Below are 17842 nucleotides of genomic sequence, written 5' to 3'. Positions count from 1 at the left end.
AGATTCGAGACTGCGATGGCATAGCATCAATATAATGTAAGCACTGTTGGGTTGCTTTCAGCGTGGGCTGTTAAGTGATTGTGTAAGTGGATGTCATTTGTCAGAAGAGTGGAGTGGAGTGGAGTGGGGTGAAGAATTGGAGTGAGAATGCCTTCGTGGTTGTGCATGTGCAAACCACATGATGGTGCAATCCTGCAAAAATGAAAATGGGAAGGGTCCTCACAACATGGAAGTAGAAGGGTCCCACCCTGGACCTCTTCATGGTCATCAGTTTTGTCTAATGCGTATGCAAAGTAGGTATCATGAAAGAAAGGTTCCGTTAGTTGGCAGTTTGGGGTCCATAAAGTTGATTTATTTTATGAAGTTTTCCTGCTTTTCTAGGAGATATGCTTCATCCCCACTTACTTCAGAGATTGTCTTATCTTCTCACATGCCCGAACAAGCCAGTGCTACAAGATTTTGATAACCATGACCAATTATTAAGCACCCCATTGGGATAACATCCACAAGCACATGATCAATTTAAGATCACTGGATTATCATTACCTTCCTCTACTTTAGTATAGCTCTGGTAATTGATTTTTTATCAGGTAAAATAAAAATTTGAGTTATAAACAATATACAATTCCACCATAAACCTTACAGTAAACGTCAATGGTCTCCCGGACCTATGGGAAAAATCCTCTTAATCTCAACTTTTTTTCACCCTAAAAAATTGAGCCTATATAGCAGTCTAATTGTCAATTTCACTTCTCTACCTCTATTTTTCTCACTAATTTCCACTCCTATCCAGCCTTTCTGCTAAACTTACCCTGAACAACTTTCAGGATTATGAATGATACGCCTCAGCCAAAGAATTCCAACAGGAGTCAAACCTGAACATAAATTCATCATAATTTATAGGTGAAATATTAAAAGCGTCGAGATTGTCAAGTCAAGAAAACAAAACATAATAGGTGACAAATGTTACTGCTGCATCAATAACAAGAAAATTGCAATTGAATAATCACTTCCAACAAGTGTAGCAACCCGATTGCCAAGACCATGCCTTTCCAATCAAATTTTGTTCAGTTTACGGCAGAAAAACATGATTTCAGCCAACCTCCAGAAGATGAGCATCAAACAAGTTGGATGAACAACCAACAATTTTGTTGTTGGAGGTATGTACTCCTGCAGCTTAATTATAACAGGTTTTGCAGGACAGGTGGCTTTAAAATGTTGACAATCACAGCACCAATATTACAGAACTCCACGGATATTACCAGACCAATGATCCTGTCGATCTAAAACAAGAACAAAGAAAGCATTAGTTGTATTCCTTATTTACGAGGAAAACAGCAACCTTCTATGACAAAGGGTTCTAAAACCAGACAATTTTATCTTCAAAGAAAAGAACTAAAAACTTCAACTCAACTGATCCACTCAAAAACTCATTAAACAACAAATTACAATATGTGAGAAAAAATAATTATCAGAAAATGCTTTTCAGTCATGATCATATATTCTGTAATCAGGTCACATTATAGCATTCATAACCTGGTTCACAATCAGGAACCTGTAAATATTATCCCAAGCAGCCACATTTACACACCCAAAGTTTACATACCTTTCAGAATCTCCAGTATCTTAGGGATGCAATGCGAAGCAAGGGCAACCAGAGCACCTGACTCAAGAATTACAGATATGCCAGCCATGTTATTCAAATAATTTACAATGTGCAGTAAAATTCAAGAAAAGAAAAGTATAGTTGCTTCGTGTTCTGCAACATTTCACTGTTAGGACCACAATGAATTTGTTATAAATGATAAAATACTTACAATGACAGATGGAAATTATCGATGAACCACATACACAAGTACAGTTTAGAATGTCAAGGGAGCCAGGAATATTGATTTCCTACAAATAAAGCTTACGTCAATACTTTGTAGCAGGTAAGAACTACAGGTCAGTGATGCACCAAAAATGAGGCAGATGCTTACCACTGAAAAAGATAAACATAATCAAAGCAACTTCAGGAAATTGCATATGCATATAAGCTTCCTGTTGAGCAGGGAAAATTCTACATGGTGAGTAAGCAGAAGATAAAAGATGTTATGCCAGGAAGGCAGGAACAGCCAAAGTGAAGCAATAAAAAGTAGTTCTAGATCAAATGTAGTAATAAAATAAAATGAAACTAGTAGCTAAACAGAAAGGGCAAGGCTTCCACGAGTATGGGATCATGTAAGAAACCTTAGCCCAATAAATGAAGAGGCTGTATCTGTGACTAGAAAAATGAGACAACACAGGAAATACATGCAAAACAGCCTGTAGCAATTTAGAAACTCTACATGACACAAATAAATCTTTAGAATAGCTAATATTAAAAACAGATGCAAAATGAGAATTTTACAAAGATTTTAGTGTGACATAAGAAAGAACTTATTTTCTATTTCCTTTTCATTTTATTATGGTTTGTCAAAGGAAGGAGTCAGAAGACGTAAAAGTGTCCTTGGATTAGTATTGAATAAAAATCCATGCAGAAACACAAAAGCAAATATTACCTTGTCCAAGAATCAAGACAGAATTTGAAGCTAGAGAACTGATATCTAGGATCTTCTCACTGGAGAAAAGAACTCGAATAGCTGAAACAGAAAGCAGAAGTCACTTGGATTACCACAGAAAATTGAAGAGAAAGAAACTCACAAAAAGCATTCTAGGATGATCACTAATTTGTATAGACTATGGAAAAAAATAGGATGAAGGGCCTTCTGTCAACCCCTAAATGAAGTTTATAAATTATAAGGGCTTTCACGAAGTTTTATTAGTATCAACTTTTATATTTATAAAGTTTGGGCTTTAGTGTTAACTTAGATATTAATTTATATATATCCTTGAAATTTTGATTTGCACAAATTTAGGTAGTTTGGCTAGTAAAAAATTTTAATTCAAGCTGTTCTGCTGTTCATACTAGAAGAAATTATGGTTATTTTCCATTCCTCGTGTACAATAGCAACAAGTTCAGCAACTAAGAGATTTTTGGTTCAATAAATAATGCAATCAATAATTGAAATGGAAGTTAGTGAACCTGGAAGACGGATAAGCTTTTCACCACAATCATTTCCATCAGCTTCATTTAAAGCATTCTCCATGTCCATTGCAGTGAACATGTGGACAGAATGGCATCCATCTGATATCCAGATAGTCTGAGAAACTACAAAAATAATAACTAATTTTAGCTGAAGAGAGAACAAAGAATAAAGAAAATATAATGGACCAAAAGGAAATAGATGAGTTTTTTTTTTTTCCTTTTAAATACATTAGATCTAATAACTAATTGAACAACTGTAACAATAACATTCTTCAGTTATCTAAGTGCTGTTGACATTCTGAAGTTTATAGTTAGAAGCAAACAAGAATGTCTATTATAATCCTTTTGGTCATTGTTGTCTGAATCAAAGGTCATGCATGTAGGCTTATCAGGTAGACTACAAGCCAAAGCAACCTTCCAGTCACATAAGTCATCCTTCAAATACCATTGCTGTGTTGGGGAAATCATTAAATCCCTGGGTATACACACCAGTTGTTACAGACACATCTCCAAAACATGAATATGAAATGCAACCATGATGCAGTGATAAATGACAAAATTCTGGCAATGTAATTATAAAGATTGCTGAATGACAATGAGAATACTCAGATTTTATCCTAATTAGTTACTGTGCTCTTGTCTCAAGTGGGTATCAGAGCCTATCTAGTTTGAATGTTGGGTTGCCCAATAATATCCAGTCCTATTGGGCCACTCATGCAGATGTCCAGTCCTGCTTGCAAAATTCACGCACCAAATGTCCAGTTCTGGGCGTGAGGAGGGGTGTTAAGATATCCCACATTGATTAAGAATAAAGCCAAAATACTCCTTATAAGGGCTAAGGTAATCATCCTCCTAAGAGCTAGCTTTTGGGAGTGACTTAGGCCCAAGTTTCTTAACAGACAAAATTCTAGCAATGTCTGTCAACCTTGTCTTACACCAATGATCCACCAACAAAATCGAGTAGGTTTGAGTGAACAAGAACAAACCAGTGCCCAGATCATATCAGTCATGATAACAATTGACCAAGGTAACACATTAAAATTAGTATTTATTATCTGTTCACTAATGCTCAATAAATCCCAAATCAAAATCCCATACTTCAATGTGGGACTTGAGTCTCATACACGGCAATTAGATCTTAGCATCAACAAGTTAATCAGATGCTATCAGCACAGATGTGATTATTATCAACACCACAGCCAATGGAAGGATTTTAATGGAATATTTCAACCCCACCAAAAGTCATTCCATGGTTAGCAGCTATTGCCAACATCAACATAAAATCATATGCTAAGAAATCATCCACAAATTAATTCTGAAAAATAGAAAACTAGACAAGGAAAGTGATACTTACTAGTAGATACATCAGGAAGAACAGCCAGACCTTGGACTTTCATAACATGTGGTAGTTGCCTCATACTACCAGCGATATCAAATCCTATGCCAGAATTTGACAGGCATAGCAAATGTAGATCTCCATGTGAGTCCAAGATTAGAAACATCTTCTGGGACACAGCTTGAATGGAAATAGCCTTTATAGATATCGATACCTTCATTGTGGATTTTGTTTCAACCTCATTCCTCTTCAATGCTACAAAACACGAACCTCCATATCTGTTGTCATATTTAAATTTAACATTTGTCTGCTTCACTGAAAGTAGAAAAAAATAGATTAGATAGTATGTTGAGGAATATTGGAAATAGTTTACAATCATACATAGACTCAAATAATCAAGATTATGAGATCCCAACAGATCTATCCTGTAGGAAAATATAGGAAGATAACGTGAGTACATCTCCGGTCCAATAGTTAGTGATTCCATTTGAATGACAAGAAATTCAAAATAAAGCTTGCTGTTAAAGATATGTTCTTAATATTTAGTTATTTACCATCTAAAAAATCTTGGGATAAAACAAAGGACAGCACCTTGTATCGCACCCATATCCTGGTCAATGAGAAATACTTAAAAAATTGTTAGCAGAAATTTAATATTTAAAACATATCTTGGATATTTGACCAGAGTAAGATCTTTGACTGCAGCCATTAAGACTTAAAAGTAGCCCAAAAAACATCATGTTTTAAAACATTTAGGTCTGTAGTATCAACCATCATACTACAGCATTTATTACTGTTAGACAGTGACAGAAATGGTAAAAGAACAGAGAGATCAACACCCTTTAGAATCTTAGATCCCATAGTTGACGAAACTACCATATATTCCAACTTATTAGTGAAGTTCTAAAACCGCATTAGAGTCAGCGGTAAATTACTCATCAATTTATTCATTACTGAAATGATACTGTAAAATGGTCTCAAGCTGTCAGAAATTGTCAGAAAAAATGAAGGAACTATCACCAATTAATAAATCAATAACTAGATAACCAATGGAAGCAATGTTGTCAAGATCCGGATATTACCCAATTTAGCAGCAAACAGAACACCCACAGACCACCCACACAGGATCGCAAACCACCCACACCTAGAGAGGAGGGAGCCCAGAACCACCCTCGCAGAGCCACAAGCCACTCACACAAAAGCACAAAGACAGAGAATGCAGAAGCTCAAAGACAAAAAAGAGAAAGGAGGTGGTCGCCCCGCATGAGATAGGGTTCCAAAAGTGTTAGCGGGTATGGAAATGGGTTTTTTTAAAACTAGGGTCATTATATCCAACCCGAACATCGGGATCAGATTGCCGCCGGAAAAGATTGCGATCCCAAATGACCCCAAGCGAGTCCTATCTTCTGTGCAATCCAGATTGTTGAGAGGGGAGGGAGGGAGGGAGGGAGGGAGGGGGGGGGGGGGGGAATTGCAGGATCGTGCAATATCACGATCAAGATCCGGATCTTGACAACATTGACTGGAAGCCCTATTTAAGTTTGAACTAACCAAACTCTTTGCGACCTACACAAGAAAGGGACCATTTCAATGGGTTCTGACAGGAACTTCATACAGCAGATTAGAAAACAGTATAAAATGTTTTCCTCCATTGTTTGCAAAGTTGTTAGAGAAGAGTGTCATTATTTATTTATTATTCCAATTCAATTGCTGGAAATATATAGAGGGTTTTAATGTCATGTTATATAGGACAAAAAGTTTATTTATATAGGTGACTATAATGATAGCCTTCTCTGGAATCAACTAATGTAAATAATTAGGGTTAGCAAGCAAAGCATTTAGCTGCTCCATCTTTTGTGGGATAAAGTGGTCTTCTTGGCCCCCTTGTGGTGCTTAGCTAATGGCTGTTTATGAGAGGTATCATTGTTGGACAATAACACTGATTAGGACAATTACATCATAACACAAGGTCTCTGAACAGCACAAAGGAAGACAGAAACACAAGAGAAAGCATGAAGTGCCTGGTGCCATCAGAGTTAGCAGAGAAATGTCGGAACAGGAGCTGCAAACTGATGTGCTGACATTGGCCAGAAAACGCTGGAAAAGGGCCACCCTATGCAGGAAAAAGTATGTTTGCCTGAAAAAGTGACCAGATGCATGTGGGCTGTAGATTGACTGATTGACGGAGATGGGAAACAGGGTTCAATGGTGAACGGTTTCAAATCCCAACCTTCCATGGTTCTAAAGGAGATGTTAACTCATAAAAGGAACCCTAAAAATTGGCTTACTGGTCAAAGAAAAAGGTGGACGCAGAATCAGGTTCTCACTAATTGGTACAGCAGCACTACCTTCCACAATTTGGCTGCAATATTTGTTGCTATCCACACAGCACACTGAGTTATCTACAGTGGCCAGCAAGTGTGACATTCTGGCACAACATGATAGGGCACTATACACAGCTATTGACTACTCTTATATCTTCAGCAACACATAGTTGAGATTGGTTATTCATCATTAAAATAATCAATGAAACTCATCATATCAAAGAATTGGAGACTGTATTAAACTCAGATGTTTCTAGTAAAAATGCTTATTGCATAGGATAATGAGTACTGTGGCTACAAGGTGTTGATAGGCAACATATAGATAAACAAGAAAAAAAAAAAAAGCGTAGACAAGATTTGACTTGTTTCTTGAGGGTTAAGACACTAGATAATGATGAATGAATTTCCTTCACACTAGTAATCTCTCATGAAATACTCCTATAATTTACATTTTATATTAAATATGTGATCTGTATGAACCACCTCCCACCCACAATAGATAGGTGAGCATACATGACTATCTACTACCACTACAACAACATCACCAAGCCTTATCTCACTAGGTGAGGTCGGCTACATGGATCACACGACACCATTAAGCTTGATCATACATGCCTATCTACTATCCTAAATAAAGCCTCCATCACCTATTCATCACAAATATTAAACAGAACTACTGCTTCAAGTGACCAACAATAATGCTGAAACCATGTAAACTGAGACTAAAATGTAAATATACCATATGCAAAATATCAATCAGAACATAGTAATGAGTGTGGTAGTTAAAATCATGGTAGTCAAAATCGAAATTGTACGTAGGATCAGAGAGGGGGTTCAGGATCGTAAATCGTAGATCGTAACACGGAACATAAGATCCTACAAAATTATATATATACATATAAAATAGTATAAATAGGAAGAAAATAAAAACATTAATTCAAACCACAATACTTTAAAAGATGAATATTAAGAACATGTCCAACATAAAGTTCCAAACGAAATACAAAATCAATATCCAAACTTTAAATATCTATTTTATCATATCTAAAATATGTTGATAATCAAAAAAGTCATCATCTCCTTCATCATCTTCATTTGGTCCATCATCTCCTTCATCATCTAAATTGTCTATATTAGGAACATCACCAACACCAACATCTTGATTTGATCCTTGGTCTAAATCCATGTCCCCATCTTCATCAAGAGCATCAACCTGAATGTCCTCATCTTCCAAATTGTCTTCTAGGCCCAAATCTTCATGATTTCCTCTATCATTATTTTCCACTATCCACTCATTGTCAAATGGAATATCATCTATATTTATGTGAAGATCCTTCACTCTCATAGCTGTCTTCTTCTTAGTCAATTTTGAATTTGTCATAACAAATACCACATCATTCATTGTATTTTGCTTTAAACGGTTTCTTCTTTTAGTATGCACCTAAACAAATAATAATATATTAAATTATAATTTAAGATAAAAAAAATAGTTGGCTAAAGAATTTCTACTTACCATCTCAAAGGCACTCCAGTTACGTTCACATCCAGAAAAACTACATATCAAGCTTAGTATTCGAATAGCAAATTTTTAAAGCTCAGGATACTCATCTCCATGAGACATCCACCGATCCGTTGGCAAACGCATATCAATAATATTTCTAGCCAAGTGACTACCAAAATTATCAACTCGCTTTCTAAATGAATCAAGTTGACAATCAATTTTACGTTGTTCATCTTAATCAAGCACCATCCTTGTCAAACAATCATATAGTCCACGCTTAACTTCAAAATCAGCCTTAAATTTAGGACTATAGTGCATCCTAGGATTAAGAAAATAGCCTGCAGCATGCAAAGGCCTATGGAGCTGTTTATCCCATCTTTCATCTATGATATTCCATATAGGTACATAACTAATAAAGAACAAACAACAAAGATTTAATATATAATACAACATAGATCACAAAATAGAGACTAATTTAATTTGATAAATTATAGTTAGTTACCTTTTCTTAACACCATTGAAAGCAATTTGAATATTCTCTTTAGCTTGATCCATTGCCTCATAAATAAAGCCCATAGTTTCTTCATTTGAATCAACCATTCGAAGAACTTTGATAAGAGGAAATGCAGCCTTCAAACAAGTGATTATATCCTTCCAAAACTCTTTATCCAAAATCAATTCTTCTATAACTCTCCCATCCTTTGTCTTAGCAAACTTAGAAGACTTCCATTCATTAGATGTGAACATTCTTATCAAAGCAGCTCTATTTTCTTGAAGGCACCCTAAAGTCAAATAAGATATAGCAAAACGAGTAATTCATGGCCTTACCAAATCTTTGCCTTTGGTGAAATGTTGCAATAGAGAAATAAGACCCGTTCTTTAATAGATGTAGGTTGTAATTTTTCTACCTTTTGGAATTGTCTCTTCATGAACTATATCTTCTTCTCAAAGTCCTCCAACATCAAATCAATGTAATGTGCTGCACAAGGAGTCCAATACAAGTGTTTCCTTTTTTGCATCAATATCTCCCCTGCAGCTTTATAATTTGCTGCATTATCAATCATAACTTGGACTACATTTTTCTCACCAATTTCTTCAACAATATCATCAATCATTTTAAATATTTTATCAGCTGTTTTTTCTATATGAGATGCATCAATAGACTTCAAAAAAATAGTTCCTTTAAGACTATTCACCAAGAAGTTCAATATTGTTCTCCTCCTCTTATCAATCCACCAATTAGTCATTAATGTGCATCCAACAGTATTCCATTCAGCTCTATGTTCTTCTAATCTCTCCTTTGTTAACTCTATTTCTTTCTTTAAATACTTTACTCTAATTTCATGATAGCTCTCCTTTGTTAACTCTATTTCCTTCTTTAAATACTTTACTCTAATTTCATGATAGCTTGGTGGTTTAAATCCAGGACCATGGCTAGCAATTAAATTATACATAACAGAAAATTCATCACTTCTTGCCACATTGAATGATATGGCATTATTATAAAAAAACATTCCAATAGCTTGACAAGCCTCCTCTCTTCTAGTTTTGTTGAATATGTTGTTGATTGTTGCTTGGGTGTTCCTTTTCCGAAAAATATTTCCTCCTCCAGTCACCTCATTCTCACTTGTTTTTCTTTTGCTTCCATGCTTTTTTACCTCATCCGGGACAGATTTGCATGCTCCAACATCTTTGGCTATTTGAGCCAAGTGATGCTTCAATCTATAAGCACCTCCACTTACAACTTTTTGACAATATTTGCATTGAATTTTTCTTATACCTTCAATTGCAATTCCATGTTGCCATGCTACGTCACTTTTGTTTCCCGGTGCATTTTTTAGTAATGACTTGGAGGGAGGAGCATGACTACTGGTTGAAGCCATTTTATCTAATGGTAACAGACAAACCGTAGCACAGAAAACAGAAACCAGAGCACAAAAACGATATCAAAAACAGAATTCCCAGTCACACACAACAGCCCAGATGAAGAAGAAAAAAACAGAGCACAAAAATCACAAAATCTCAGACCCAATCGCACAAAAATTCAAGTCGCTGGAGCCAAATCCCAGTAGCCTGAGCCAAGTCGCAGTGCCGGAAAGACGCAGAGAAGTCGAACAGAAGAGTCAAAGGGGAAGAAGTCGAACAGCAGAGTAGGAGGAAGAAATATCGAAGAATAGAGGGAAGAAGAAAGGTAGAAACCTGCGTAGAAGTTTTCTGATTTTAGGGTTCCAACCCCTTTAATGTAGTTGGGTCAGGTCGCGGGTCAAGGCGCCAAAAAGGGTCGTCTTCCTCGCGTCGTCGGGATCGTGCGTTTCAATGATTTTACGCTTCGACAAGCACGATCCCACCGATCCTACCAAATCGTGCTTCCGTCACCGATTCAACACGAAAGCTTGCCTGGACATTTGAAACGCGATTTTGACTACCTTGGTTAAAATCATGATTTTACACATAAGATCGTACGTTTTACAATTTTCTCATGCCTCAGCAATCCCTATCACAATCTCTGACTCATTTTGCTAGGATCAGTAGGATTGTAAGATCTTAGCCATAAGATCGTCGGATCGTACAATTTTTCTGATCCTGCTTGAATTCATTTCTTTTGAGAAGAAAACAAAAAATCTGACCCATTCCATTAGATTAAAGACTTTAACTCATTCATTTTGGCACTTTTCTTCATCTTTTTTTGCTCTTATGCACACAAAAGTTCTAAACCCCTTCTTGGTTTTTCTACTTCTGGGTTTGGCCCTATTCACTTCAGTTCTTTTGCTTCTGGGTTGAAGTCCTGGTTCATTTTCTTGTGGGTTCAACTACTCCGTGCTTTGGTTCAGCTGCTACACTAATTGGGACCCTGGATTCAAGTTTCGAATCTCTGCTAGATTACACTCTTTTCATCTGTTTAGTTATTTACAAAAGTCTTTTAAGTGGGAAAGGAGCTGCAAAGGAGAGTAATGGGAGTCCAGATGCTGCTAAGAGTTGGAAGCAGCTAGGATGATGCTGCCTGTGGGGGTTCTGAATTTGGAATTGTTGTGACTTATAAGTTTATGGCTGTTAATAATTTAAGGTAATTTGGTCTTATTTTTATTAGTTTTTATGCATATATATGAATTCAAAATCATTTTGTATTTTAAGTAGGATCTTAAGATCCGTGTTACAATTACACGACTTACGTGTTTCCCTAACCTTACCTAGGACCCAACCTTTCCAATCCTAGGATCTCAATTTTGACTACCTTGGTAATGAGTAATGACAAAAAAAAGTAATGGCATGTTGAGGCTACAATTACAACTTAGAAAAAAAAATATAAAGTATGAAACAATATTATAACTAAGGTCTCACTTTATCTTCACAAGGATGACAAGTTGATAAGAAAAACAATACAATTGGAGAAAAGAAAGAGACAAAAATGTAAGTAACTGTATAAAACAGAGAAACAATGTTTTCTAGTCTTAAAGCATCATCAGCCATAATTAATGAACAAAAACCCCCCAAGAACATAACTTAGACATGCAAAAATTCAAATTTCGTTCAGAAATAATTAACATCAACAACCATTACTTCAATTGAAGCAAGCAACACATAAGTTTATAAAACACGCTAATTACTAAACACTAAGTGTAAAATCCATTGGTTTATTTGATCAACTGGAGCAAGCAACACGTACCCTTATAAAAGAACCATTATACCTAGAGTCTACACAAACAACTATGATTATTTTCTACCCATGAAGATCTGCATACACATTTTCCAGCTAAACAATTATAACTCCACAAGTTGTCCTCACCTCACTTTATAAAAAAAACCCCTAATCCATTGAAACTCAATAAAAGTTAGACTTAAGTATATTAGCCACAATACAAACAAAAGAACCAATTACAACTTCTACAAGCGAGAAATAAACTACCAACATCACCATGTCATCATCATTACATATCATTAGATCAAAAACCAAATGGACCAGCTTCAAGTCAAGTTACTAAAAATCAAAACATTCTCACAATACAGCATAAAAAAGTCAACGTATTTACCTACCAGCAACACCATGCTTTTCAATTCTCCCCTCCAAATCACCATTGAAATTCACCACCTCCGCAACCCCTTCTCCACCAGAGCACTTCCCACCTCGCTCCCCGCGGCCACCACCGCCATTCCGAACCTGCCTCGAACCCCCAACCCTCTTCCCACCCCTTCCTTTGACGAGCCGCCGCAATCCAAAAACCCTGACCCCATTCTCCTCGCCGAGAAGCAAGAACCCGAAGGAAACACTAACGGACCAAACCGGCCTGGAGCATTCAATCGCAGCACACCTCATCAACTTCAAGCACCAACCATCATCGTCATTGTCTGTTTTAACGGCGAACACCCAAACCTTCGAGCTCGAAACGGAGTACAACGCGAAGTAATTAACGGAACCGGCGAGCTTAACGGAGACGCCATGCTTGGAATCGAGAAGAACCCCTAATTTGGGTTCGAAGCGAAGGTCCTTGTGGGAGCAGAGGACACGTGGCAATGCGGCGAAGGAATTGGTGTGTCTATGGAGAATGAAGAAGCGAAGGAGGATTTGAGAACCGGCACGGTGAGGGGAAGAAACGAGGAAGAGGACATTGGGGGTGGAATTAGGGTTTGAAGGGGACTGGAGGAGAAGGAAGGTAGAGGAAGATGAAGGGGATGGGATTAGGGTGTGTGGTTGTGCAAGGGATTGGGATTGGGATTGGGATTGGGAAAAAGAAGGGTAGAGAGAGAGAGAGGAATCAGAGTGAGTGAGGGCAAGGGAGAGTGAAGAGGGTTCAAAGAGGATTGAGGTTGTGTGAGGAGAAGAGAGGGAACTAGGGTTTGGGAGGGTTAGCTTTGAAGCTTCTACCACAACCATTACAATCACTCCTTGTTTGTTTGGGACCTGCCCACAAAGAACACCAACTCTGGAAGAACGGGGCAAACACTGTCTTACCACTTTCGGCCTTCAATTCACTATTTGCTTATTTCGGTACCTTCGTTTTATCGTTATTTTAGATTCGATTTTATTTTATTTTATTTTAGATTATCTTTTTTCTCATTAGACCGTCCCCTCTTGATAAATAAATCGTTCTTTTTTATTGATTTAAATTTTTAATTTATAAAGTTAAGTTGCCGAGGAATTTGTAAGAGATTTGATTTTTTTTCAATATTTGAATTTATTTAAGCATGAAAGTGTTCATTGGGAGATCCAAGACCAAGGATGGTTATTCAAAGTAGTCAACGTGAAATTGCTAACGAAGGAAACGTTTGTACAATGCGAAGTAAATTAACGTTTGTTCTACTTCTGCAGGATCGGAACACGGTGGGCATGAATGTTAAAGGACAAAAATCATATAATTATCTATGACACTTGTAACAGAAATTTTATGGGTTGTTTTCTATTTTTATTTTTAATTATGAAACTAGTATCCTTTTTTTATTATTTATAAAGATTTATAAAAAATTATTTTTAAAAATCAAATCACTCTTAAATTTATAATTGTACCTTTGCAAGCTAAATTTTTTTTGCACTCAATAAAATAAATGTTTAAAAAATGTTATGGATTCCATGTATAAATAAATTCAATAATTAATTTAAAAATTTTATTTATTTATGTTTAAATATATATAATTGATTAGTGTGAGTTAAAATACCTAAAAAATCTATGATAAGAAGAAATTTGGATCAAAACTGTTATGATTTACTCGTATTTATGTAAGTCAGTTTTATAGTTTGTTTATTTGAGAGTTGTGATTTGAAAGAATAAATTATAGAAACTTTAGCGTATTAAAAGTCACGGGACTAAATTATAGACAAATTTTTATTTATAATATTATATTATGATTTTTATATAAAATTATTTAATATATTATTATAAATTTTAAATAAACTATTCTAATAAGCTTGACATGTTATTTTTTTAAAGCTCAAGTGTAAAGATATGTTGTGTCTCTACGGTGACAGTGCAATATTTAACATGAATTAGTTGTTTTTTTAGTACACTAACATGGGAGGACAGAAAAAGCATCACAAGGATTTTTATTTTATTTTTTTTATTATTAGAAAACTATAGAATAAAAGGTGAGATCAGCAACTTTAAAAATAGAGAGAGATTCGGAACCTCTTTGTTCTTGAAAAGTTAAAAATAAACAAACCCAAATAAGAGAGATAGATGAACATGCAACCCATGGAGGATTATTATGTTGTAGTCATATAATACCCAATTTGTTTATTGTTGGGTCATTTTTTTGGCTTGTGAGCCTCAATAAATTAGGTATCCACGTATATTGTATAACGTTTGTTACCCCTTAAAATAGCCTATTAATATTATATCTTAAACACCTTTGTCCACCTTAAGCACCAACACAGTGCAATATAATACAGTCACATTTTCAATTTCCACCTTAAGTGGCAGACAAGATTCTCACATATAATAGGCAACAATTATTATTAGCATTGAGAGTCATAAAAAACTTCAGCTAGGCAAAGTCGATCTTAACAGTTCATCATATCTTACACAAAATTAAACTAAATGATTCATTAATCTCAGCAATAACTCTACAATAATGCCTCGTGCAACACTTTGTTGAATTAATATATGGCAGACCACCACAAACTAAACCAACTCTAGCACATGCCTTCTTTAAAGTGCTAACCCTCCACACTGCAAAACCCAACCATACTCTCATCATTATTCACCAACAAAAGATTTACTACCTAACACCTTGACCCACAACCACATAAATTTCAATGCAAGTAACAAATTGTGGTCAAATTGTAAATTTGTTACAAAGGTCTACATACTAAGTCAAAATGAAGGAAAAAACCAAAAAATCATCATCTCTCATTCCTCAGTCAGTGAAACCAGCAATAACAGCATGAGGCTCACATGCCTTAGCAGCTGGGCTGGGCTCAACACTTGGGCCGGGCTCAACGGGCTTGGCAAGAAGCTCTTGAGGCAGGTCCTTGATACCCTTAAGATAAAATGTGTAAAATAGCTTAAAGGGGAACACAATTTGATGCAACTTTACTTGACCATACACCCCCTCAAAGATTCCAGATCCACCAGTCACAGCAAGATACGTGTCTTCATAGGTCAAGTAAGAACCCTGCACTGAAATGTGACCATAGTCTCCAAAGTAGAAGCTGTAGATAGCCTCATACCTATCTCCTTTCTTCTCAGCCTTGTTTTGGATCAAAACACAAATACCAGCAGTTATCCCAACGCGCTTTTGCAGGCATCCAGAATACAACTGCATAATTCAGAACAAAAAAAATTTCAATACCAAAATCAAAATCGTCTACCTTAGTTAAAAAATATTTTATCCAAATAAAACTGTAATATTAATTGCATAATAAGTAAAAAAATATACTTTGATTATGTCTTCTAATTAAAGAAAGAAAAACTTTAAACATAAGATTGGAACTGTAAATAGAATAAGGTAAAGTGGGAATATCAAATACAAAAGTTATGCTTTTGCTACTAACATAAGTTAGCATTAAAAAAGATGGACAAAGGCTCAGAAAATGAAAATGTAAACAAAGAGCAAAGAGTGACACACCTTGTTGCTGAAGGGGACTAGATCACCAAGGGAATTAACACTTTTCTGGCTTAATCTAAGATAAGCAGGGCTTCCACGATCTCTTTCATTGATCTCATAGACACTAAGTTCTTGGACTTTAGCTGCAAGATCAAGCCAAAAAACCAAAAGGGTCAGCACAGAACCAAGCAAATACTAACAGATCTTAACACAAACGATGCGGGGCTACACAACAACAAAAGCAACAAAATAGAAGAACTTGTAGGGGTGTTGGCATATCTACCTGAGTCAGATGATGGTTGAGCCTGGCTTCTACAAGTGAAGGACTTGTGGGGCACTGAAGTTTTAAGCTTGAGAGCTTTAGACAGAGAAGGGTTTGACTTTGATGAAGTAAAGGGCAAAAGGGTTGAGGTAGATGAAGTGGTGAGTGATGATCTTGGGGGAGCTGGTTTCATAGAGATAGAAGAGATGTTTCTCAAAGCAAAGGTTGAGGAAGCCATGACGATGATATTTAGGATATGGTGATGAGAAAAAGTGAAATGTTGTATGAAAAAGTGAAGGTGGCAGTGATAAAAGGGTCCTATGGAAGTAGTGTATATATAGGAAAGGAAAGTGAGAAATAAGGAGAGAATGAGTGGACGGTGAGATGAAGAGTGTTAATTATTAAAGTATGAATCATCTTTTGTGAAAGTGAAATCGCCGCGTTTGGGCAACATAAAAAAGAAGGTGAACGTGAAGCATGCTCAAAAATGAAAATTCTTCTTTCTTACTCTCATTGGTCAATCTCTAAGACACACGGACGGTCTTAACTTTTTCTTATGACGCGTGTATTTTGTTTATTTCTTGCAAAACATATTAATTTATATATGATTTTTACTCGACCACCTTTTTATATAAAAATTTATGATTTTAAATCTTTCAAACCTTTTTTTTCTGTAAATCATTTTAATTATTAAAAATATTTTTATTTTGAAGATAATAAATCCATAACTTTTTATTTAATTGATTTTTAATGTGTATATAATAAAAAATTAATATATAATTTTTTAAAATATCTTATAATTTTCAAAAAAATTACCATGCATAAGTTTTTACTAAAAAAAATTAAATAATTAATAATAGTACAATTTTATTAAAATATATTTCATATGCTAATTTTTTTAACAAAATTATTTAAATGAAAACATATTTATTATACTTTTTGTTAAAACAAAATTCTTAACTGCTTAAAGACCTATTTTGATAAATGAGTTTTTTTTATTTGAGATAAAATATTGATATTACTAATGTGTTAGTTCAAATGTTTTAACTAAATAATTGAGTTTTACAATAGTTAACTTATCTTTTACATGTTCTAAAATAATTATCTTAAACACTAGCAAAAACTATTAAAAATAGATTCAACTTTCTCTCTCTTATTTTTTACATCTTTACTTTATTTTTATATCTTTTACATCAAAGTATATTTATCATAGTTCTTCTTTGGAAAATAGTCATTCATTTTTTCAAAATTTAACAAAAGCAAGTAAAACTAAACACACGCTAAAATAATCAATCATTTGTGATAAAAATGACAAAATAGGGTACAGAATTTTGTATAATAATTAATTTTATATTGAAAATAATTAATTCTTAGGGATGAACTAACAAAAAAAATAAAAAACAACCTGCTAATTTTTAATTAAAAGGTTCCAAATTTTTATTATAAAAATACCATTTCTTTTGTTCAGATTTCCAAACACACTTGAATGATAATCTTTTTCCACTAATCAAATTATATATCTTTTAAAAATTATCCAATCATTTTCTAAGTTTAAATATCAGTTCCTACTAATAAGAAATTCAGTGAATAATTGACTGTAAATACATTTAAAAAAAATGTTTATATCTTAGTATTTGATAAGATTTGAGGTTTCTTGTTTCTATTTAGTTGTTTTATAATCGTGTTAATTGAGTGCAATTACTATGAAATATAAAAAGCCAAATCTGCGGTCCCTGTCTATTACCTTACGAATTTTTGGCGCACGCTTTTCCATACCGACCATACCAATTTAGTTTATCTATTATTGTTATTTATG

At 34.9% G+C, this 17842-nt stretch overlaps 2 protein-coding genes across 3 annotated transcripts; both read right to left on the bottom strand.

Moving 5' to 3' along the window:
* Positions 1 to 849: 849 nt before the first annotated feature.
* On the bottom strand, positions 850 to 13198 carry LOC113867098. 2 transcript variants are annotated; one of them, XM_027502096.1, is made up of 9 exons: positions 12257 to 13198; positions 4958 to 5013; positions 4422 to 4718; positions 3065 to 3190; positions 2541 to 2621; positions 1980 to 2040; positions 1818 to 1896; positions 1607 to 1667; positions 850 to 1283 (listed from the first exon to the last, which is right to left on the bottom strand). In XM_027502096.1, the coding sequence occupies exons 1-6, from the start codon at positions 13096 to 13098 to the stop codon at positions 2012 to 2014; spliced, it is 1431 nt and encodes a 476-aa protein (XP_027357897.1). In that variant the 5' UTR covers positions 13099 to 13198; the 3' UTR covers positions 850 to 1283; positions 1607 to 1667; positions 1818 to 1896; positions 1980 to 2011. The 2 variants fall into 2 exon arrangements, with proteins under 2 accessions (XP_027357897.1, XP_027357898.1); XM_027502097.1 differs by lacking the exon at positions 4958 to 5013 and having other exon boundaries at positions 854 to 1283; positions 1607 to 1663; positions 12261 to 13195.
* A 1462-nt stretch (positions 13199 to 14660) lies between these two features.
* LOC113867663 (allene oxide cyclase, chloroplastic-like) lies at positions 14661 to 16326 on the bottom strand. Its single transcript, XM_027503076.1, has 3 exons — positions 16048 to 16326; positions 15786 to 15907; positions 14661 to 15476 (listed from the first exon to the last, which is right to left on the bottom strand). The coding sequence occupies exons 1-3, from the start codon at positions 16262 to 16264 to the stop codon at positions 15075 to 15077; spliced, it is 741 nt and encodes a 246-aa protein (XP_027358877.1). The 5' UTR covers positions 16265 to 16326; the 3' UTR covers positions 14661 to 15074.
* Between the last annotated feature and the right edge of the window lie 1516 nt (positions 16327 to 17842).

Source organism: Abrus precatorius, unplaced genomic scaffold, assembly GCF_003935025.1.
Source record: "Abrus precatorius isolate BTA unplaced genomic scaffold, Abrus_2018 Scaffold5, whole genome shotgun sequence".
Taxonomy (NCBI): domain Eukaryota; kingdom Viridiplantae; phylum Streptophyta; class Magnoliopsida; order Fabales; family Fabaceae; genus Abrus; species Abrus precatorius.
The sequence above is the reverse complement of the archived record's forward strand: the minus strand, read 5'-3'. Positions and strand labels throughout refer to the sequence as shown.